General features: G+C 38.6%; 2 protein-coding genes across 8 annotated transcripts in view; one reads left to right on the forward strand and one right to left on the reverse strand.

The window, feature by feature from the left end:
* Window positions 1-63: 63 nt before the first annotated feature.
* On the forward strand, window positions 64-5,612 carry LOC138182294 (patched domain-containing protein 3). 4 transcript variants are annotated; one of them, XM_069117992.1, is made up of 11 exons: window positions 64-762; window positions 1,200-1,578; window positions 1,663-1,772; window positions 1,849-2,095; window positions 2,181-2,254; window positions 2,355-2,802; window positions 3,150-3,395; window positions 3,514-3,816; window positions 3,904-4,468; window positions 4,586-5,068; window positions 5,146-5,612. In XM_069117992.1, the coding sequence occupies exons 3-11, from the start codon at window positions 1,672-1,674 to the stop codon at window positions 5,541-5,543; spliced, it is 2,865 nt and encodes a 954-aa protein (XP_068974093.1). In that variant the 5' UTR covers window positions 64-762; window positions 1,200-1,578; window positions 1,663-1,671; the 3' UTR covers window positions 5,544-5,612. The 4 variants fall into 4 exon arrangements, with proteins under 4 accessions (XP_068974093.1, XP_068974095.1, XP_068974092.1 ...); XM_069117994.1 differs by lacking the exon at window positions 1,200-1,578; XM_069117991.1 differs by lacking the exons at window positions 64-762; window positions 1,200-1,578 and adding an exon at window positions 974-1,159.
* A 1,264-nt stretch (window positions 5,613-6,876) lies between these two features.
* Window positions 6,877-20,453, reverse strand: part of PlexA (plexin A) — a 423,502-nt gene continuing 409,925 nt past the window's right edge. For all 4 annotated transcript variants that reach the window (XM_069117972.1, XM_069117971.1, XM_069117974.1 and 1 more), the window contains exons 4-12: window positions 14,688-15,419; window positions 14,350-14,475; window positions 13,692-14,153; window positions 11,661-13,339; window positions 11,336-11,549; window positions 11,064-11,247; window positions 10,181-10,891; window positions 9,931-10,076; window positions 6,877-9,838 (exon numbers count right to left, since the gene is read on the reverse strand). In XM_069117972.1, the coding sequence (XP_068974073.1) occupies window positions 9,665-9,838; window positions 9,931-10,076; window positions 10,181-10,891; window positions 11,064-11,247; window positions 11,336-11,549; window positions 11,661-13,339; window positions 13,692-14,153; window positions 14,350-14,475; window positions 14,688-15,419 (4,428 nt within the window). In that variant the 3' untranslated portion in view covers window positions 6,877-9,664. The remainder of the gene's footprint in view (window positions 9,839-9,930; window positions 10,077-10,180; window positions 10,892-11,063; window positions 11,248-11,335; window positions 11,550-11,660; window positions 13,340-13,691; window positions 14,154-14,349; window positions 14,476-14,687; window positions 15,420-20,453) is intronic.

Raw genomic sequence — 20,453 nt, forward strand, 5'->3', positions numbered from 1 at the left:
AAGTAAACTTCTTAACCAATTCTTTTCACAGTCACAATTTAAGATGTTTTCTTTAGTTTTTATACAAAGAATAACGTGATTCTAGCACATTATAAAATCTCTTGAAGTATCCGGATAAGGTGCATGTTACACAATACTCGTTACAAAAACAAATCTTCAGTTCTTCTAACGATCTATCAACTTCCTGTTCTAGTCCAATTACAGTGTTCTTCGTCATGCTACTTTTTCAATGCGTGAATTAACAACCGATAAACCAGAATATATATTGTCATTTATGGAACTACGATGGTAACATTATTTTAATTTATTTGCCAGAGAAATTAAGACAATGCGCTGCGCTTCATCAGTCATATGTCGTGCACCCTTCTGATTACTAATTCGTAATTAGACATGAAAGAAACCGCAGAAGAAATTAATTATAGTTATTGTTTCACAGACAGCATACGTACATGCAACTGCACATAAGAGCCGCGATCATCGTGCTTATTCGAGTTTCAACTGCTAACGTACTGAAAGCGAATACTGCCTCGGTGTGCAATATCTTCGTTATCATTGGATTTAATTGATAAGTATTTAGCTTGTCTAGATTATGACGTGTTCGTTATGTTACGTCTTTGAGATCAATAGTCAGTTATTAAGTTAATTTTGAGTGCAACCTGTTCAGATTCGTAGAGCAAAGCGTCATAGTCGTGATTCAACTGGCAAGAAGTACGAGTGATACTTTAAAGAATCGATCTCAGTGGAAACTGTGTAGTGCTCCTGGTAAGTTCTCTTCCTTTGTAATTTTCCATATTACACGGAAATTGTGAAGGCTGGGGTTAGTCATCTATATTGAAATAGAGTGCAAATTATAATGCAAAGCAACAATGCAAATATTTGTGTTAGACATTTTAATATTTTCATTTTTTATATATTTAGATTGTAATATATTCTTATTAATAGTATATTCTTATAAATTCTTGAATTTAATATCTTCTTAATTGGTTACATCATTACAATTTCTTGGAAAATCCAGATCTTGCAATGTTTATTCATTCAAAACCGGTATACACGTCAATTCTAGTCCTAAAAACTTGGCAAAGAAATAAATGTGTATATGTATATACGCTCATTTCTAGACCTCGTTGAGACTAAAACACAAAATCAGTGTATAGAAACGGTAACATACAAATTTTTAATTTAATTTTTCTTTTAAATAGATACTTTTTATTAATCATCGATGCATGTAATTCCGTTGTCCACTCATATAATTTACATTAGACGATAGTTACGCGCGCTGATAGCGTAACGTCTATCAGATGTAACCTGATGCAGCGAAACGAGGGATAAGTCGAGAAGGGTCACTATGGATAGTGACAGTCGATTGTTCGCGGAGCTAGACAAAAGTTCCGTGCACAAATTGCTTCAAATGGAAGTGTTCGTCTTTGATTGTATATTTTTCTTTACATTTCTATATCTATTCGTGTACTTAATCGGTCGCCAAATTTAGAGGTTAGGTATACATTGTCCTTCACCCGTTGCGAAGGACTGACTATAAAGCCGTAACTTCGGATTACGAACGGAATTATTCGTTTTGAGGTGATTCGATAAGATTTACGCTTATTGCGCGTAAAATTCGATCATGATTCGAAGAAAAATCATGGTGCTGTGATTCGATTTCAGCGTAAAGAAATGGAGATAGAAGAGAGAATAGTTCACAAACGGTCTTTTCGAAGCTTTCTGCAACGCATACCACAGCGTTTATCAGAAGTGGTGGAACATTTTTTCTATAGGTAGGTCTGGTAATATGCCCTCTGAGTAATATAAGAATTCTTTGTTGTCACGTACTTAGCTTATATCTTTTTTCAGACTCGGGTTGCGAATTGCTCGACGACCGTTGAAATGGATAATTGGAAGTACTGTGATAGTATTAATTTCTCTTTCTGGTTTATATTTTTTTCATCAAGAGAAAAATCCTGTGAAATTATGGGTTCCACAGGACTCTGACTTTGTTCGTGACACAGAATGGATGTTCGAACAATTTGAACAGGGTTTGAGAATGGAGAATATGATATTAACTGCTGATGATGTATTAGAACCAGAAGTTCTTGCAAGAGTACCTACTTTTACTTATATATTTTATTGTAGTAAGGTTTCACTATGTGTGTAATATACATTTTAGTTTATTTAAATTCTTTCAGCTAAATGGAATAACAAAGGAGGTTATTTCTGTACAAACTTCTGATCAAATTGCATGGACAGATGTATGTTTCAAGTAAGCATTCTTCTGTGCATGTTATTGAACAAGCTTTATTTTATGGATACTATAAAATTTGCAAAAAACCAAAACTAATTTCTCTTTGTTTAATGAATAGAGTACCTGTCATATCAGGTATTGTACATAGAAAAAAGCGCAGCGATCAACTGCTGACTGATGATTTCTTTGAAATTGAACCAGACAAACAAATTAATAACACTGTATTCGAACCTGCAGTTCATGTTAGTCCTGAGCTCTATTGTAATGTAGTAAACAATTTGCCAAAAGCTTGCCTTTTAAGCAGTATCTTGGATATATGGGAATTTGACACTAATGTGATTCTTCATAAAACTAAGGAGGATATTATTAAAGATATAAACACCACAAAAATTAGTCCCACATTGGGTCATCCATTAAATTTTACAGAATTATTGGGTGGTATAACAAGAGATGAAGAGGGTAAAATCATCTCAGCCACAGCAGTAAGAACACAATGGGCAGTTAATGTAAACTTTTCAAAAGTGGATATGAATAATTTTGGCAACGATGTTGGAACAGCTGATTGGGTAAGGTAAGTTTATAAAAAGGCCTAAATCATGATTTCTAATGTTTTAAGTAGTTTCGAATTTACAAAAGTCTTATAGAAATATTATTACTAAACAGCTTATAATGTGTACATTATATACCATATACTTTAAATGTTTTATATGATTTAGGCCTTGCTTTATTCTTGAAATGATTTTGTCAAGATCAACATTAAAATGTCGCTTTTTTGATAAAAAAAATAGTAGATTATTTATAATATATATTTTATAACATCTTAGATCTTAAACAAAATCAATATAAATTCTATATATTTTGCTTTGTATACATCATAAAAATATTTGGAATATAAATAATATTTTATTTCTAGGCAACAGATGATGTATTACAGTGGGAGCTATCCTATTTGGATATATTGCACGAAAATGCAAGGATTTTAAATGACGAAAAAAATGTAAATAATACATTAGCTATCTGGTATGATGCTGGTAGAAGCTTTGGTGATGTTACATTTGTAACAATGTTCGGAAATATTGGTATATTATCAATAGGATTCATTTTAATGTTTTTCTACGTTCTAGTCATATTCTCGGATTACAATTGGGTGGGATGGAGAGTGAGTACTATATTAAACTTTCATTGATATAAGAAGTTGGAATATGAATGTAGTTTTTCATAAAAAGATTTTATGAGAAGCACAGATTTTAAATTTTACAAAATACAATTTTCTCCAGGTCTATCTCACAATTGGCGGTCTTTTGTGTGTGGGTGGTGCTTTTATAGCTTCAATCAGTGTGTGCTCTGCTCTTGGGATTTCGTATGGACCTGTGCATACTTCTTTACCTTTTATGTTGTTGGCTCTTGGAATAGACGATAATTTTTTAATAATGGCATCTTGGAAAGAAATACATACATACAAGTTGAATCAAAATAAGCCATTAGAAGAAAGAATAGCTTTAATGTTAGGACATGCAGGCTCGGCTATTATTATTACTTCTCTTACTGACGTTGTTGCCTTTATTATCGGTGCATCCACAGTAAGATTGAATTGACATTTACCTTATTACATAGATGAAAGGTATGTATGTGTGTGTATATATATTAAATTTTATATATAATTCTAGATATTGCCATCCCTTCAATCATTCTGTATTTACGCGGCGGTTGGAGTGCTACTGACGTTTTTATTTCAAGTCACGTTTTACGTTGCCTTTTTTACCGTCGATGCCCGACGAATCGAGAATAAAAGAAATTCGATACTACCTTGCATCGTTCATGAAAACTTTGTACAGAAATTCACTAGTCCGCAAGAAGAACTTACCGCCAAGTTGATAAATAAATTATATTCAAATATAATTCTGACAAAACCCGGAAAGATAATGATAGTATTAATAACAATAGTTACAGTATCGGCTGGAATTATGGGTACATTAAAATTGGAACAATGGTTTGACCCAGGCTGGTTTATACCAAGCCATTCGTATTTAAGTAAATATATTGACGTACGACGCACTCAATATCCCGAACATGGTTACGAAGCAATGATTCTTATGGGAGATTTCAATTATACCGCCGAGTTTCCAAAGCTAATAAATTTGGCTGAGAAATTTGGAAATTTATCAACGATACAAAGTATAAATTCTTGGCCCAGTGATTTTGCTAAATTTGTCTTGGAATATTTTCAAAAAGGTTGACAATATTTTTTATCATTGCAACAATAATAATTCAAAAAGAAACTATAAGAAACAAATCAATAATATATTTTATAAGTATATATATATATATATAAAATATTTTAATTAACAGATTTAAGATATGAAATACTGGAAGACGTGGAATTCCGAAAATATCTATCCAAGTTCTTATTTAGTAGAAATGGAGGCAAATATCAACGGAACTTCCGTTTTGGAAAAAGCTTAACGTGCGGTGAAAGTACTGCACCGATTTTAGTAGCTACTATAGATCTTACCTTTAAACGATTTTATGGTCCTCATCAATGGATCCCAGCGATGGATGAAAGTAAGCAGGTGGCACATGATGCTGGAGTCAATGGTTTCGTCACAGTCTGGAGCGAAGTATTCAGCTTGTGGGTCACCGACAAACTAATCGCTCAAGAAGTTCAGCGTAATGTTTTCTTGGCTTTGATTTGTGTCATGGGAATGACAGGGTTACTGATCGCTGAGCTGCAGACATGTTTCTGGATCTTTTTATGCGTACTTCTTACACTTTTGAATGTTTGTGGATTCATGTACTTTTGGGGTTTGACAATAGATATTGCATCTTGCATTGGTGCGTAATCAGTTTCTTTGACAATTTCAACATAGCACAATTTTGTCAACACTATTATATTAATTCTTGTTTTCCAGGTTTGGAATTGGGCATTGGATTATGTGTGGATTACGCTGCTCACGTTGCACACGCATTTATAAATGCTGCGAGTGTAAGCGGAAATGAAGATCGTACGAAAAGAGCACATATCGCGGTGAGGTACATTGGTGCAGCGGTTGCATACGGTGCTGGCTCGACGTTACTTGCACTTTCCATGATGGTATTCTCGGACAGTTATGTGTTCCATGCGTTTTTAAAGATTTTTGTTTTGGTAATATTGTTTGGTCTGTGGCACGGATTATTTCTTCTACCTGTTATATTAAGCACTATTGGGCCAGGAAGTTTACGATCACATAAAGAACCAGAATCTCCAGAGAAGGTGGAGGATACAGGCGACACCGTTACTAGTCCCCTAAATAAAGAGACGGAGAGTTAAACAGAACGCCTAAGATGATTCTTTATCAATAATATTTATTTTTGGTTCAATAAACATACAAAATTATTACACTATCCGTACTATTAATCACACATTTATACAAAAATAATAATAATAATAAAGATCGGATAACTTAAAAACGGCATTATTTATATATATATATATATATTTATCTAATATATTAAGATTAAAAAAACAAGTACAAAATAATGTAGCAAGGTTGATATAGATTTATTAATAATTATTGATCGGAAAGGAACATGACTATTATAAACGTAACGTAATCGTGTTGCTGGATGCATTATCTTTTTTTTTGTTTTGTATGTATAATCATAATTAATGTTTATGACGTAAAAATGAGCGGCGAGGGAGCGACCCCGGATTGATTGGCAAGCTCCCTCCGCTGCCTCTCTCAGTCTTACACAGTCCACAAACATTCATGCAAATCTTTCATTCGAATGATCTGTCATTCCCAGTCTTTCTTATTTGTCATCTCACTCTGTACCAATGGTCCCGCTCCCTCCTTTTATCGAGACCATTTTTTTGACGTAAGATCAATCTTACCTCCTCGAGCAGAGACAAAGCAAACAAGAAGACACAATATATGCTCATACGTACACGGTCATCCTTCGACAAAGACATTCGATTCGAGGCGTACGTTCTCTCTCCAAATACGACTCAGCATACACGGTAGTAGACTGCCGGGGCAGCAAGCCACGCACGAACGATACGGCGATACACATCTCCTTACTTAGTTCGAATTTTACAAATTGGGATCGTACATTCCATAATTAACGAGGAACCATCAATACAATAATAATATTTACTTAGCAAAACGTGCCGATCGGTAGTGTGGCGAAGGACGCGTGATGTGTGAGCACAGTTAAACGCGTTACGAAGGGAGGGGGGAATTTGATGATAATAACGATGATATTGGTGGTGGAAGGGGTGATAAAGTTGGCGCAGGAGGACGTTGGTAGAAGGGAGAGGCGGGTTCTCCTTCGTTTCAAAGGCTGATGATGACTGAGCAAAGAGGGAGGTTGATTGAACGTTTCAAGGAAATTGCACGTCTGCTTACCAGGAGTTCAAGGTACACGCACTTTATAGGGATACACCATGGGAAAGACACTCAGGGCAGACACTGATATAGAGACTAGGCTACCGACTATATGTATACCTATCTAAACGTGTAATTAGCGTACGCACCGCGTACACCCGGTACGCCCGCACTCCGCCCTTTCGGGTTGTTTTTATTTTTTGTTATTATTTCTTTTGTGTTTCAATAAGTAAGCACGTGTACTTACATGTTCGTTACACGCGCTCCTGTCCCTCACTTTCTATTTGTCTTTCTTGCTCTCTCTTCTCTCGCTGTCTCCTTCCTACTCGTTTGTCTCACTTTCCCTTTTTTTTCTTTTCGATCTCCTCCCCTTTTCGTTTTGTTTAAATTATTATTATCATCGTTTTATTACAATCAGCGATCGCGTCGTAATCGTGCTTTTATAGTAAACGCTATGTAGTCTTTATTACTCAAGCTTATGCCCAAAAATCTACCAGAGGCACTTTGGGTTTATTAGTACCATTTGAAGTCGGCGTGCGCGGGGGAGGGCGCTGCGAGTCCTTTGTCTTTTTTTGTTAATTTTTTCATTTATTTATTTATTTTTGTCATTTGTAAGTGATACAGCGACTGAACAACGTGAGTATCTTCTCGGTTTTCTTCTCGTGTTCCTCGACTTGGCGGAGTACCCTGTCTGTGATCCATTTTTTTCTTCTTTATGTCTCACGTACGTTCGCCGCTTTTTAATTTACGCACCCATCCATTCCCCCTCCCCCGTTCCTTTCCCGTAGCCTACCAACTCCGCATTTTTTCCTGCTGCCTTTCCTTCCCACACACGGTCTTCCGATGTTTTTTGAGCAATAAATACTTTCTCCACTGACAACTGCACATTGAATTGACGCACGGGACACTCTCACGCATACACAAACAACACTCATTCGCTACCAGCCGCTCGCGTTGACAGAACTCACGAAGGTTGCTCCGATTCGAACACCTTCGGCGATATGAATTCTTTTATGATAGTCTCGATATTTTATCGAAACTTACCTACGCGGAATCGAGAAGTCTTATCACGTGACGAAACACCTCATTGGGTTTCGATGTGCGTTTGTAAAAGTGGTTCGTTAATAGTACGATTAACTTGGAAGAAATGATATAGCGAAGATTATGAAGATTCCTAGCGAAGGGTTTTCGAAAACGATGATACCAGGTTTGATCCCTCTCTCTCTTTCTCTATACATATGTATATAGATTAAAACGAACGATTTATACGATTCGACTCGTTTGAAAATGGATTACAGGTAAAATACTCCTAGAACAAAGAGGTTTTTCGAGCGCTGTCTATCGCGAACGGCTCCCGACCACTCTCATCTGCATCAATTGTTTTAAACTTTCACCCATACCAATATGGCTACATCCACAAAGTTTAATGTTACGCTTTAATTAATGATTATCAATTCATATCAATTCAATATCAATGTATTACAATCAGACAATACTCAACAGTGATCGTTATTCATTATATATTACAATAATTAAGAGTGACAACAACATGACGACGGAGGCGTTGAAGCATTACAAGGGAGAAGAGAGAGTGGCACAATGTGATTTCTTAGGAATGATGAGAAAGAGTAGAAGAGGCGCCGATAGTGGACATCTTTACTACATGTAATACAAAGAGAGGTAATTGATGACACGAGGACAATGAGGGATTTTTTTCTGATGAACATGAATTGCGCGACAATGATCAGGTGAACATCAGGTGATGGATGCACGACGATGAGAACGAACGATTAATGATAAAATGGAACAATGAGCTGGAGACCAAGGAGGGGAAGCACGCACACTCAACACAACCGTCACATCGAGCTGGCCTCGCGCGCGGCCATAGTCCATAGATTAATACCTATCAACTAATACACAGTCTGTCTCCGATTTCGCGGATGACTCTTTCCTTTTTTTTCGTTTTGGATGCATGTAAGTATAAATAATACGCGTAATGCATGGCGTACGTACAGTATGGCATCCTGCTCAATCAATGACGGTCGAAGCTCACGTTTACAAATTTTGGACGAAAATTGCTGTCGCGACGCCTCTGTTTCTTCATTTTCCTTTTCTTCTTGCTCATTCTTTCTCTTCTCGTGCAACGATTAATCGCCGCGAGAGAAATATCTCGGTATCGGCGCCTATACTGTACGCGCGCTCGTTCTTCGGATACTGCATATACATACACACATACTTTTGCGCCGGTATAAAGTGTATATATGTACACATATACATACGACATACCATCCATGTATATATAATATACCCATATTGTTTAATTAATCATCGTTAATCGTTAATTATCTTATTTATTAAAATTCGTCAGTTCGTAATTCAAAAAAATTTCAGCTAGTAGCGGTGGATGGAAATGTTTCTTCGTTAAAAATCGCCGATCTCCGATAGCGGCGGCAAATATCGACCGTTTTAAACACATTTACAAGTTATCGGTTTGATCGGCTGATTCGTTCACTCACTTATAACACTAATGTTCTATTATTTTTTTCGTTCGTTTTAAAACCCTATCCGCCGGCGGTCGCGGCGTGTGAATCGTCGTCACGACGATTTCATAGCACGCGAAAAATTTTTCAGTTTTCATTTCGTATGTGGTTGCGTGGCCGCCGGGTGGTGTGGTTGCACATCGATAATTCTATTACAATTAATCGTGATTTTGGTATTTTATGTACAATTATGCGTGACAATGCGCCGTTGTGATTATTGCCACACCTGCCAACCAGCGACCAAATTAAGAAGACTTTGTCACAAAAACACTTCAGTCCTCGTAGACATTTTATATTTCTCCCGTTCGAGCAGTTTAGCGGTCCGTTGTGCAATTTCTTCTTGTATTAATAATTCGCGTACTAAGCTGAGATAACTGGCTTGCACGGAAACCTGAGACGATCGATTACAACATAGGCCAGTCCTCTTGGTGCTTCATTAAGAGTACCTAACTGCGGTAGAGTATTCAGCAGGGTAACTCTTGGCGGGCGGGCTTTGTCATATGCTTCATAGAGTTCATGGTACATCAGGGGTTATCCGCCGCCATTATATTGTGTACCTGTTCGAGTTTGTATGCCAATCTCTGCTTCTGTGAAAACTCGTCCTCCTCCAAAGTAACTATCAATTGTTCGTTGTATTTACCCGCGTACGTGTATAATTCGTACAGGGCACAATTCGTGTTGAACTCCGTCGTATGCAACTATAACAAGGAAAAGAGAAAATGAGAAAATAAGAATTGGCAATAACTATAATTCTATTAGAATCGCAAAAAAAAAAGAAAAAAATACATACCCTAGACTCTTCGGCAAGCATGGCGTTCATGTCTTGATCGGATATGGCTGGCATCACTTTGATATCTGCATAATAACGTTCTACCCACTCTTTGTACACTGGAATGTCCTTTGCGTAAAGTAGTTTAGAACTCGGCGAGTCCTTGCCTATAAATAAAATTAAAAAATGAAGATAATCACATTAACATGTTCAAAATTCAAGAAAAGAGATCCATAAAGTTTAACTAAACTGTCAAACAGGTAATACATACCTAATCTATGATCTGAAGTGGAACAGCTGTCCATGAACGTTTGCGCGACGACGGACAGACACGAATCCACGATGTTCGATTTGTGTATATCGAAGATGAAGTTCGGATTCTTAATCAGATTCACCCAAAACCTGAGTGGGAGCGAATTGCTCTTCCATGTGTGAACGACTTCAGGATCGGATATGCCGTGCTGCAGTGCTTGGTCGTCCATAAAGTCAAACATGTATTTGATCGCGAGGGGAAGAGCTGATCCTCGATGGGCAGTGCTAAAGATTGTTTCAAACAGGTCATCAACGAACTTTTGAAGTGTACCCTTCGTGGCTAATAGCCTCGTTAGGTAGATTTCTGACACCATTTTGTTTCCACGGTCTCCCTCCTTTCGTGCATCGGAGTCATGGTGCTTGACAAGATGCCAACATTTCAAACCACCGTCGTGATTCTGATTTAACGGCGATGTGGCACGGGAGAGCGGCGGACTGGCTGAACTGAATTTACTAAGATTCAGGGTTTCGTATTTGTGCGATTTGTCCGTCTTCTCGGAGAGGATCGATAGATTATATATTGACGATTGTTTGGAGACTAAGTTGAGCGATGCTCCGTCTGGTACCCTGTAATGATTCAGCGTATTTCGTTTCTTCCACTCGCCTTCCGTTTTTGTCGTAGAATCTTCATCATAGAGGATCAATCTACCGGATGCTCCAGTTCGCCATTCTGTTGCAGAAATTATGTATTACATTGGATATATATTACTTACATTGTCTGTTAGTAAGTGTTAGGTCACCTACTGGTTATATTTATTCGAAAATTTTAACTTTAGTTACGTTAGCGTCATAATACTTATGACAATGTACATAATGTTGAGTTTAAAAGTTTCGAATCTTACCAAGATCAAGATCATCCTTCCTTGGTCTTTGGCTGTAAGGCGTGGCTCTGTAAATTGTATCCAACGCCTTCTCCTTCACTTGAGATATCGTATCACAGTCGAGAACTTTGACTGGAACATTTTCTGTGTTTGGATCCATACCGCCGACGAAGACCGTTTGTTGAGATATAGACACGTAGACCGTCTAAAAAATCAATTTAAAAATTATATTAAAGAGAACGTTATGATAGGAAAAAGAAATTATGAAGATTTATTGAAATCAACAATTTTACCATTGGTTTGAAGTCAATGGACTGTCTGATCAACTTCTCTTCCGATAACGAATATCGTGCTTCCGATGTAATTGCATCGACGGGACCCTTATCGACTTGTTGTTTTACTGCACGAAATAGTACATACAATGGTTCTCCAGCACATTCTCGCATGAACTTGTACAGGAGGAAAGTGAACCAAGCTGACAACATCTTTTCAGCGACGCTTTCCGTTCTGAAACATAAACGAAGTAGCATTATCACTCTACAATTATTCTACAATCGTGATAAATATTAAACAATGATAAAGTATCAAAATATTTTTCCAAGAGGATACTAAACTTACCGTCTAAGGAACAGTTTCGGATGACTCTTTCCTTCCGTACACTTTTCAATTAGTTCCGCTAGGAGGGTCTTCAGAATATCTGTACAATATTCCATCTTACTCTGAAGCGTAACCATAATAAGACTAGCCACGTTCACTCTGTCCCTCATCGAGAAGTATCGATTGCTCTCGAGAGTCCTTACGAAGAGGAGTAAGAACGTTTTATTCATTATCAATTGTCCAAATAGGCGCAGTCCTTTCTCTTTGCGTGCCAATTCCGGTCGATCCCATTGCAGCACCGGGCTATTGTCGTCGCTTGGGAATAGTATCATCATAGCGTATGTTCTATAATCTAGGAAAGGTATACCCCCACTGGTCAAATCGCCTGTGAGATCTGTCATCTCTGTTTGCAACTCAGCGAAAGCTTCTTTGCATTCAGCCGCGACACGAAGTTCTAGAATATCCATTTGTTCTTGCATATTTTTCAGTACCCGATTGCTCTCCGTAGATTTGCGTCGATATGCAATAAGGAAGGCGATAAACACGAATACTAAGATCACAATGGCGGCGATCACTCCGATCAGAGCTGGTTTCGATAGTGGTCCATTAAGACCAGCTGGCAGTGCGTAGCTCAGTTTTCCTATATTGTAACGGAGTGTGCCACCTACGATCACAATCACCTCAGGCAGTTCTTGCTTATTTGGAAAACCATCGGAATCGATGGCTGGTGGTTGTGTCAGAGGTGGTCTGCAAGTGAGCTGTTGCCTAGAGAGCGAAGTAACGTTACAGAACGCGTTTCCTATTTGTACTGTCACGTCCGATTCCTGGCAAGCGCGCTCTAGATGTTGGCCATTGATGGTCAAATAGTCGCTCTTGTAATACTTAATTTCCTCGTCAAACACCTCGTATATAGGATTCGGATAGAGGAGAAAATGGTTGAATCCGTGTTGCGACAAGTTCTGCACGCCTGTCACGTTGTCCATGCGAAAGCCGTATTCCAACATTAATGGTTTTTCTGCGTCAAGGACAACGTTGTCTGGTACTTCGATGGTGGGTGATTTACAGATCATGCTTTCTTGACTGTGCACTTCGCATTGCGATACGAACATCTTCTCGTCATAGTACACGTACATCTGCGGACTTTGAATGTAGCCTAGGTTCTTGCCTGTTACCGAGATCTTTATTCCTCCTGCTGGAATACCTTTCGGAATCTTCATCTGACCAGCAACGCCACTCTCTACACTCTCGATCGTTGGATCATCAGCATATTCAAAAGTTCCGCTATAGATCCGAAATGCACCATCGAATGTCATCTTCACCGTTCCATTCCTCTTATGATCACTAGCGCTAGTCATGCAGAGCGCTTCATTCATCTCTGCACTGATTATAGAGCACGGCAATTCATCGATAAAGGCTTTGATAGTACTGCCAGCGTTCATATATTTCCCGGTGATCCTTACGGTGGTGCCACCGCTCATAGGTCCGTATTTTGGTGATATGGAGAGAATCTGAGGATCTACGAACTCGAAGTTGTATTCGGATTGGCCCCTGAAATCTTCGATCCTCACGATTACTGGTCCACGTTTGCCTTCTTCTGTACCTGGGCCATCCACTCGACAAACTATTTGCTTTGTGCGTATATAGAGTTCCTTGTATGGCTCGCATGGTAATCCACCAACCATCACGCCTCGGTAGATGTCCTGAAATAAATCGATTGTCATACTTTGTATACTAAAATTAAGCAAAAGATACTTTTATTGCAAAACAGATCCTTATACCTTAATTATATTCGAGATTGATCGAATCTATCAAATCTATAAGACTTTTTCGTTCTTGTTCGCTTGGTATTCTTATAATATTAATGTATAAGTACTAAGACTTTTAAATAAGGTTGTATATTCCATACTATATCCTATGTGCTATACCTAGTGTTTTTTGAGTATTACGAAATTATTATAGACAAAAAATTTGGTTCTTATTTACTCTCGAAAAAGTCATATATGACGATATTATACAGAAGTCTCCTATATGTATCAAGATATTGCCCCTTACCATGAATGTCTGACCCAAGTTGATGCCACGTATCGTCACGTTCGTATTACCTTCCCAAGGTCCCATAACCGGCTCGAACGAATGTATTTCGGGATTCGGGCAGGTTTGGTTACTGTTCAGCCACATGCCGGTGTTGCGTTCGCAGTTGTCCTTCACTTCGCATCTGTCTGTGCTCTGACACCATCCGCAGTCGTACTTGGGCGCCAGGGTCAGGCACATTCCGCAGTTGTCGGCCATGTCGCGACACCGGTATATTACCAGATGGATGTTGTGCGGATTATCCAAAGGTTTCGAGCCACCCCAGATCACCGCGAATGGCACGGTGATGTTGGGCGCCCGAGATGTGTACGAAAACTCGGTCTCCTCGCAATAAATCGTGTCCGCGAGCAGCCGAGCGTTCACGATCGTCACACGGCCCTCTATGTTGAACTGACAGACGAACCGGGTCTGCACGATGAATTGCTGGAAAAGATGTTTCGCATAAGTTAGCGCGTCAATCATCCTAGACGGGAACCAGTCCCGACACACAGCGATTCCCTCTTTCTCTCTGTCTGTTATGAAAGGTCCGCTAACGACACGTGAAAACGTCCAGGGAATTAATGTAACAGCATTAGACGGGATTCTACATTCGAGAAAGATGAACCATGGCATTACTTACCCCGATGATGTGCACTTTTACTCGTATCACCTTCTTCACGCCGGAAGACACCAGGATCTCCTGGGAATCGGTTGCGTTCAACGTTGGACAGAACGCTGGACCGCTTCTATAGCTGGGGCCCGTTCTCTGTGGAAATAGAATTGGCTGATTTTAACGATTATCTAACGAAACGAATTAATAAAATTGTGTGATTCAATTTTGAAGAAAACTTGATACTTTGAATATAAGCGAACTCTATTATAAAGACTCTAACAAGTTTCTGAATTTATTCGTTTAAATCGTTTGATCCCAGATGACCCATAACCATCATTCAACGATTAGACAGAATCTCCACTTACACTAACTCCGGTGACCAATATATCGTTCCGACAGTTCTCAGCTGTGTCATGGGTGCACCTGTGACCGTCGACGCACCAGTCACAGGGGAAGCTCGATGATACGCATTTGGTACACGAGCTGTACGTGTTGCAATCGAAGAACGTGAAATTGGTATCCACGAGGTCAGGCCCATTCGTCATCCTGACTGAAAGCTTCGCCGTGAAATGATGTTGCCCTTGCGGAATAGATGGCAATAGATCGGTTCTGGGTGTGGTGCAGTTCACTCCAAACGACTTTCTCGAGGCATTCGTGATCAGGGTTTTGTCCAAAGTAGAGAACGCGCAAAGAAATTGGCCAGAGAGGGTTGGCAGATTTTCAATAACCAACTCCAGGGTTCTAGCGGTTGTGCGTTGCAATTGGTCCGGCGTGACGGTCGTGATGGTCGTGCATCTGCCACTTTTATACGAGATCCAGTAGAGCGGATCTTTGGCAGCATCCTGACAGTCGCTGCGCAGATTGCATTTATTCTCCAGTGAGCACCAGCCACAGTACGGATCCTTGGCACCGAGACAGTCCAAGCAGGTCTTGTATACCGAGCATTCTTGCACTTTGACCTTGGACACCGTTTTGTTCGTCATCACGTACAGGTGCATCAGCTGCGAGTCGAACAACAAGTCTGGGTTCACCGGGCAATCTGGATCGATCTCCAGGTCGCCGTACTCCAGGGCCAGGGTCGAGCTCTCCACTACCACCTGTAACAAGAAACACGTAATATCACGATTAGTCCATGTTTTCGATTGCGTAACGCTTGTGCTCGAGATCGACCTCATAGCGAGTATGCTCGAAACTCAACAAGCTCCCCAACCTTGCGCTTTTTATCCCTTCCCAGGGAATAATCGAACTGATCGATAACGGTGATTGTAAAAGTCTAAAGGTCGCATTTCGCTCCAGATACTCAATGAAAAATTCTTAATCGTGATGTAAAATCAATTACTGCTTCAAGGATCTCTGTTCCTTTTCACTTATCGACAAGCACCATGATATATCATTTGTATCTCGCTACATATATAACCTTAGGCTAACGTTCAGAAAAAAAGTGGATAAGGGAAGATCTTCGAGCTATAAATTCGGACTACAGCTTGCGGGTAACTCGTTAAATCGATCCTGTGCGATTTAATTGCTGGGCAACGAATTCGATAAACTAAATGAAGGATAGAGGGATCGTGGCTGGCTAATTCAACCCCTTCTCTTCAACCGTTTCTTTCAGACTACTAATTTAATATGGTTTATTCATCGAAACGATGATACAGACTGACTGATGCACCCGACGCGATTAATGAAACATTTACGCTTCCACATTTACAATTTCATGAAAACAAACGCATCTCATTTCCATTTTTGTTAAATATTAATCGCTTATCAACGCGTGTCGTCCAAATGCGTGTTTCCATTTTCCTAGTCCCTTCTTTTAATCCACCTTTATTCCGCAGTTGAACGTTCCAATCCGTTATTTCGTCAAGGACAAACGATTAATTTGAAAACGTATAACACCAGGATGTTAAAATTTTACTTTGTGAAATTTACGTTTTATCATTCGTCGGGAAATTTTCTCGTGAATTTCGTCTCTGTGCAGGTTGTAGAGGCGAGGCTCGTTCAGAGTCGCGGCTAAGAGGTCGCAAATTAAATCTCGGGGACGACTAGATTTCGCTCGTCGTTGAGGCGACCACGAGGATGACGGAACGTCTCCCTGCTAGAATTACACCCGCTTGTCTAATAAAAAGGCAAGACCGTCCCGGGATCGAGCTATGAATAACAGTAATCGTCTGATGATGATAAACTGGTCTGAGTACCGTTTTTAAAGAGATTCTACGGATATCGTCGTTAAACATTATAATTTGTTACGTAATCAAATTTTTCTAGAGAAAAATCTTGAAAAATAGAAATTATGTTTTTCATGTAATATGTATTTAGATGGTTTTAGGAATATGAGTATATTAAATTACTGACTATTAGAATTTGTTGCTTTCGTTAACAGTTAATTTTTGTTAAAAATCCATAAGCTTTTATCGTTCTCTAATTTCATTGCTTTCTATTTTGTTCCCTACTTCTGAATCTTTTTATTAAAACTATAAAAACAAAATGTAGGGCATTGTAGCAATAATTATTACCAGGGACCAACTCATTTAAGCTTTAGATAATAATTAAGAGACAACGCAATAATACGCGTGAGGAATAACGAACATATTAAAGCCACTTTTTCTTCTAAGATATATTTAATCCACTAAATGTTTCAATCATACACACTTTCTAATCTTTACTTATAATTTAATAGGATCAATTTTAATAAAAAGACTTGCATCGCACCGTTTCATCAATTGCATAAAATGTGTCAATGTTTTATGAAAAGAGGAACGCTTTAAGCGTTTTTCTCTTCCTCTAATTATTGACGGATTAATACGTGCTTGTTTATAATTATACGGTTTCTGTATCCAACGGAACTCTATTTGAAATTATTAGATGACAGGTAGAAATCAAAAATTCCTTCATGTTCGTCGAATCTCTTCCATGAAGATTCGATTACATAATCGAAACGATTAAAGAGGGAAACTCTCTCACGATCGGTTCTTTTTTAACGCATAGAAAATAGCAGATCTTTCGCGACCGTCCCACGGCTCTTTCTCTTTCACGGCGATGCTTGGAATATGTTATCTCTAGTTACGTCTTTACGCTTTGAATGCTTTCTCCCTCAAGTATGCTCACTCACTCGATTTTCTATGCACGAGTTTTCTTCTTTCTTCTCGGGCGTGCTTCATTCTATTTTAAACACACACACGCTTAGGCTAATGTCGCTTCAAAGCGACGGTTCAACAAAATCGGAACTGCAAGCAGCTTCATTGAACGTGGTAAACTTGAACTGTGCTTATTACTTTCGCTTACTAATTAGTATACAGAGATTTATGAAAATATTCGAACAATTGTCGTAGTAAAAATTTTTATGAATATATTCGTAACATAAATTCGCCTTGCTTTTATATTTATTATACAAATGAAGGAAATAAGAATACGCGGTAGACTCTGAATCAGGAAATATAATAAAAATTACAAGACGTTTATTGTATAAACTAAAGATTAGTATATGTATAGTATGAATAGTTGCTTAAAATTTTAAATATATAGCTGAATTGTAACGGCTCTTATCTGTACGTTCGTCTTTAAGCAAGATAGCAAAAGAGTACTGCAACCTTCTGTAATTTTTGAAGAACAAATTTCTCTCGTTCCTTTGTGTTCTTTTTATCTTTATATGTTTTAATATAAATTTTAAATTATACTTTTAATATAAATGCTAAAGAGTTGAGTAACAGAGGTAACTTTATTATACCAGGTAAGCACGTTAAGACAAATATTCTGCTTGTTAATTATACCGTGTAGACGACTTTTTGCCGACCACTTTTTATCGCGTTATACAATCCTGAGAGACGTTGCCGTCAGCGTTGAAAAGGAGGACAAATCCGGAAGGTGAAATTAACGGGTATCACGTCAAGCGCGGCCCTTTGGAACAACGTTTTTCCAACTAACTCGGCTTTATTTTCGCTCTTTTTTAATCTCCCGAAATTTGATTCGCAACTATCTAATTACATCGCAATATTTAATTACAGCAATCTGACAGCCTATACTAACCATGTTATTTAACTTGGAAATTGTAGATTTTGTCTACTTTAGTAATTTAATAAAACCACGAAGAAGCTTTTCGTAAAATTAGTGGTGATAAGAAGCGAATCATTTTATATATATAATCTATCAGTTTTCATTATACTATATTAATTATAATCGTTAGGGTATGGACGTTTACGTATTTTTGGAGAACTGAAAGATTCAAAAGCACACAGAATGCTGATATAAAAATGCATAAAATAAGGAGCTAATTAATGAATACGTAAATGTATTATATTTATTATAACTCTTGTAACCACTGTAGATCTAATGTTAAAAGTCAAATATGCTTGATACATTAAAGCCTTTAAACCTTTGATTTCCAGATTCTAAGCATGAAAAAACTCGCTCGATCATCGATATCACCGGGGAAAGCAGGAAAGAAAAAGAAGCGTGGATGTTAAGAGGTTAACGAACGACGTCGACCACCCGTTGAACGTCGCGATACCGTGGAAACCAGCGTAAAAACGTCGACCTCCGGAGAAAACGAAAAAAGATACAAGATTCGCTTGATCTTCGATCCATGGCCAGTCAGGACTACCAGGCAAGTGCATTATACGTTTCATATCCTTCAATCACTGTCCTCAACGTCTCTTCCCACCCACGATAGACCACGGCGCGCCTAGTTATCGCCGCGAGCATGGAAGCCTAACGGGCAAGCCTTAACCCTTTATTTTCCAACCGTTTAATTGCACGATTCACATGCATCGGCCGCGATGAACCGCACGATAGAAAGGAGACAAAGTTCAAGACCGCGGCCACAAGCTAGGAAGAAGCAAAGAGAGGCGGAGGTAAAAGAGAAGGTAAAGAGGGAAAGGGGAACGTTCGTAGAAGGAAGTTCTCGTCCTCGGGGAACGGCCGGCACGTAACCTCTGCCCCGAATAAACGAATCGACCCGGCCAGGACAACCGTTTCTGCGCGACTATGTTGCAATCTTTGCCCGCTGTAAGCGTGCAGAAATAATAACAATAATTATCGAGCTACCGCACAGCCCCATGATGTTAATTGCATGTCTGGTTGCCAGCTAAAACGCCGGCCACGTGATTTTTATTCTCCACTAGTGAAATCATCTCAGCGATGCGGCGATTCCAATCTTGGATGATGCGTGTGTACGCCCTTTTATTGTTGAGAATCTTCTTTATTCTAAAATGTTTGTGTATAGCGATGTTTTTAAATGGAGGAATTAAATGGAGGTTGATGGAATTTCGTGCAACAGTTTGCGTACTACAGTTTTGTAGAGTTTCAGTGGTCTTGTTCGGTTTCTTGTAAAATTAGTATAAATATTTGGAGATCACGGCCAATGAAAATGATGAGTCGTATTCTTCGTTTTACATAGAGGAGGAATACTTAAATTTAATTTTTTTCACTGTTAAACCTGCTTATTACAGCATATCGTCGATTAATCGATAGTTATCGTTAATACGTTATCGACTGGTCGTATATTATCAGATACCCTTTTTATTTCATATCTGAATTCGACATGTGCATTTCTTAAAAAATATCGTCTGTCATAATCATCGAAGAGATCTACTTTGAAAAGACTTTTATCTCTAGATCTAACGATCTTCAACTATATTATATTAAAATATTCCATTCTAATTATCAAACGTCATAAAGAGCAACAATTCAGCAAGAATTTCACTTACATCCTTGCAGTATGATTCATTTGGAATCTAGCTTAAAGCTTGTAAATGTAAATTCTTGTCGCCCTAGCGTTTAATAGAATGCATGAGATATATTAGAAGGACTAAAGCTATGGAATTACATATATTCCAACTTTGACGGTGATGTTACGTCTATCAAGTGTGTCATAAGGGTGTCAGGCATCAGCACCAAGGATTTGCATCAGCTTTGTCTACACACAGTCATCCCCACAAGATAAATCACGTCTCACGTAATAACTCAGTATGTAACATCGCCAAGGTGTGTGTATCTAGCGCGATTATTTCGAGGAAAATTGGTTGACTTTGAAATTTGCGTGAAATCTGTTCAGCCACGAAAAGAAATCGATACTTGGACAAGAACCCGTGGGAATAAGGATTGATGAAAGGCTTTCTGATAGGAAGTGCAAGCTG

The sequence above is a fragment of the Bombus flavifrons genome, chromosome 8 (assembly GCF_040668555.2).
Source record: "Bombus flavifrons isolate JBK064 chromosome 8, iyBomFlav1_principal, whole genome shotgun sequence".
NCBI lineage: Eukaryota > Metazoa > Arthropoda > Insecta > Hymenoptera > Apidae > Bombus > Bombus flavifrons.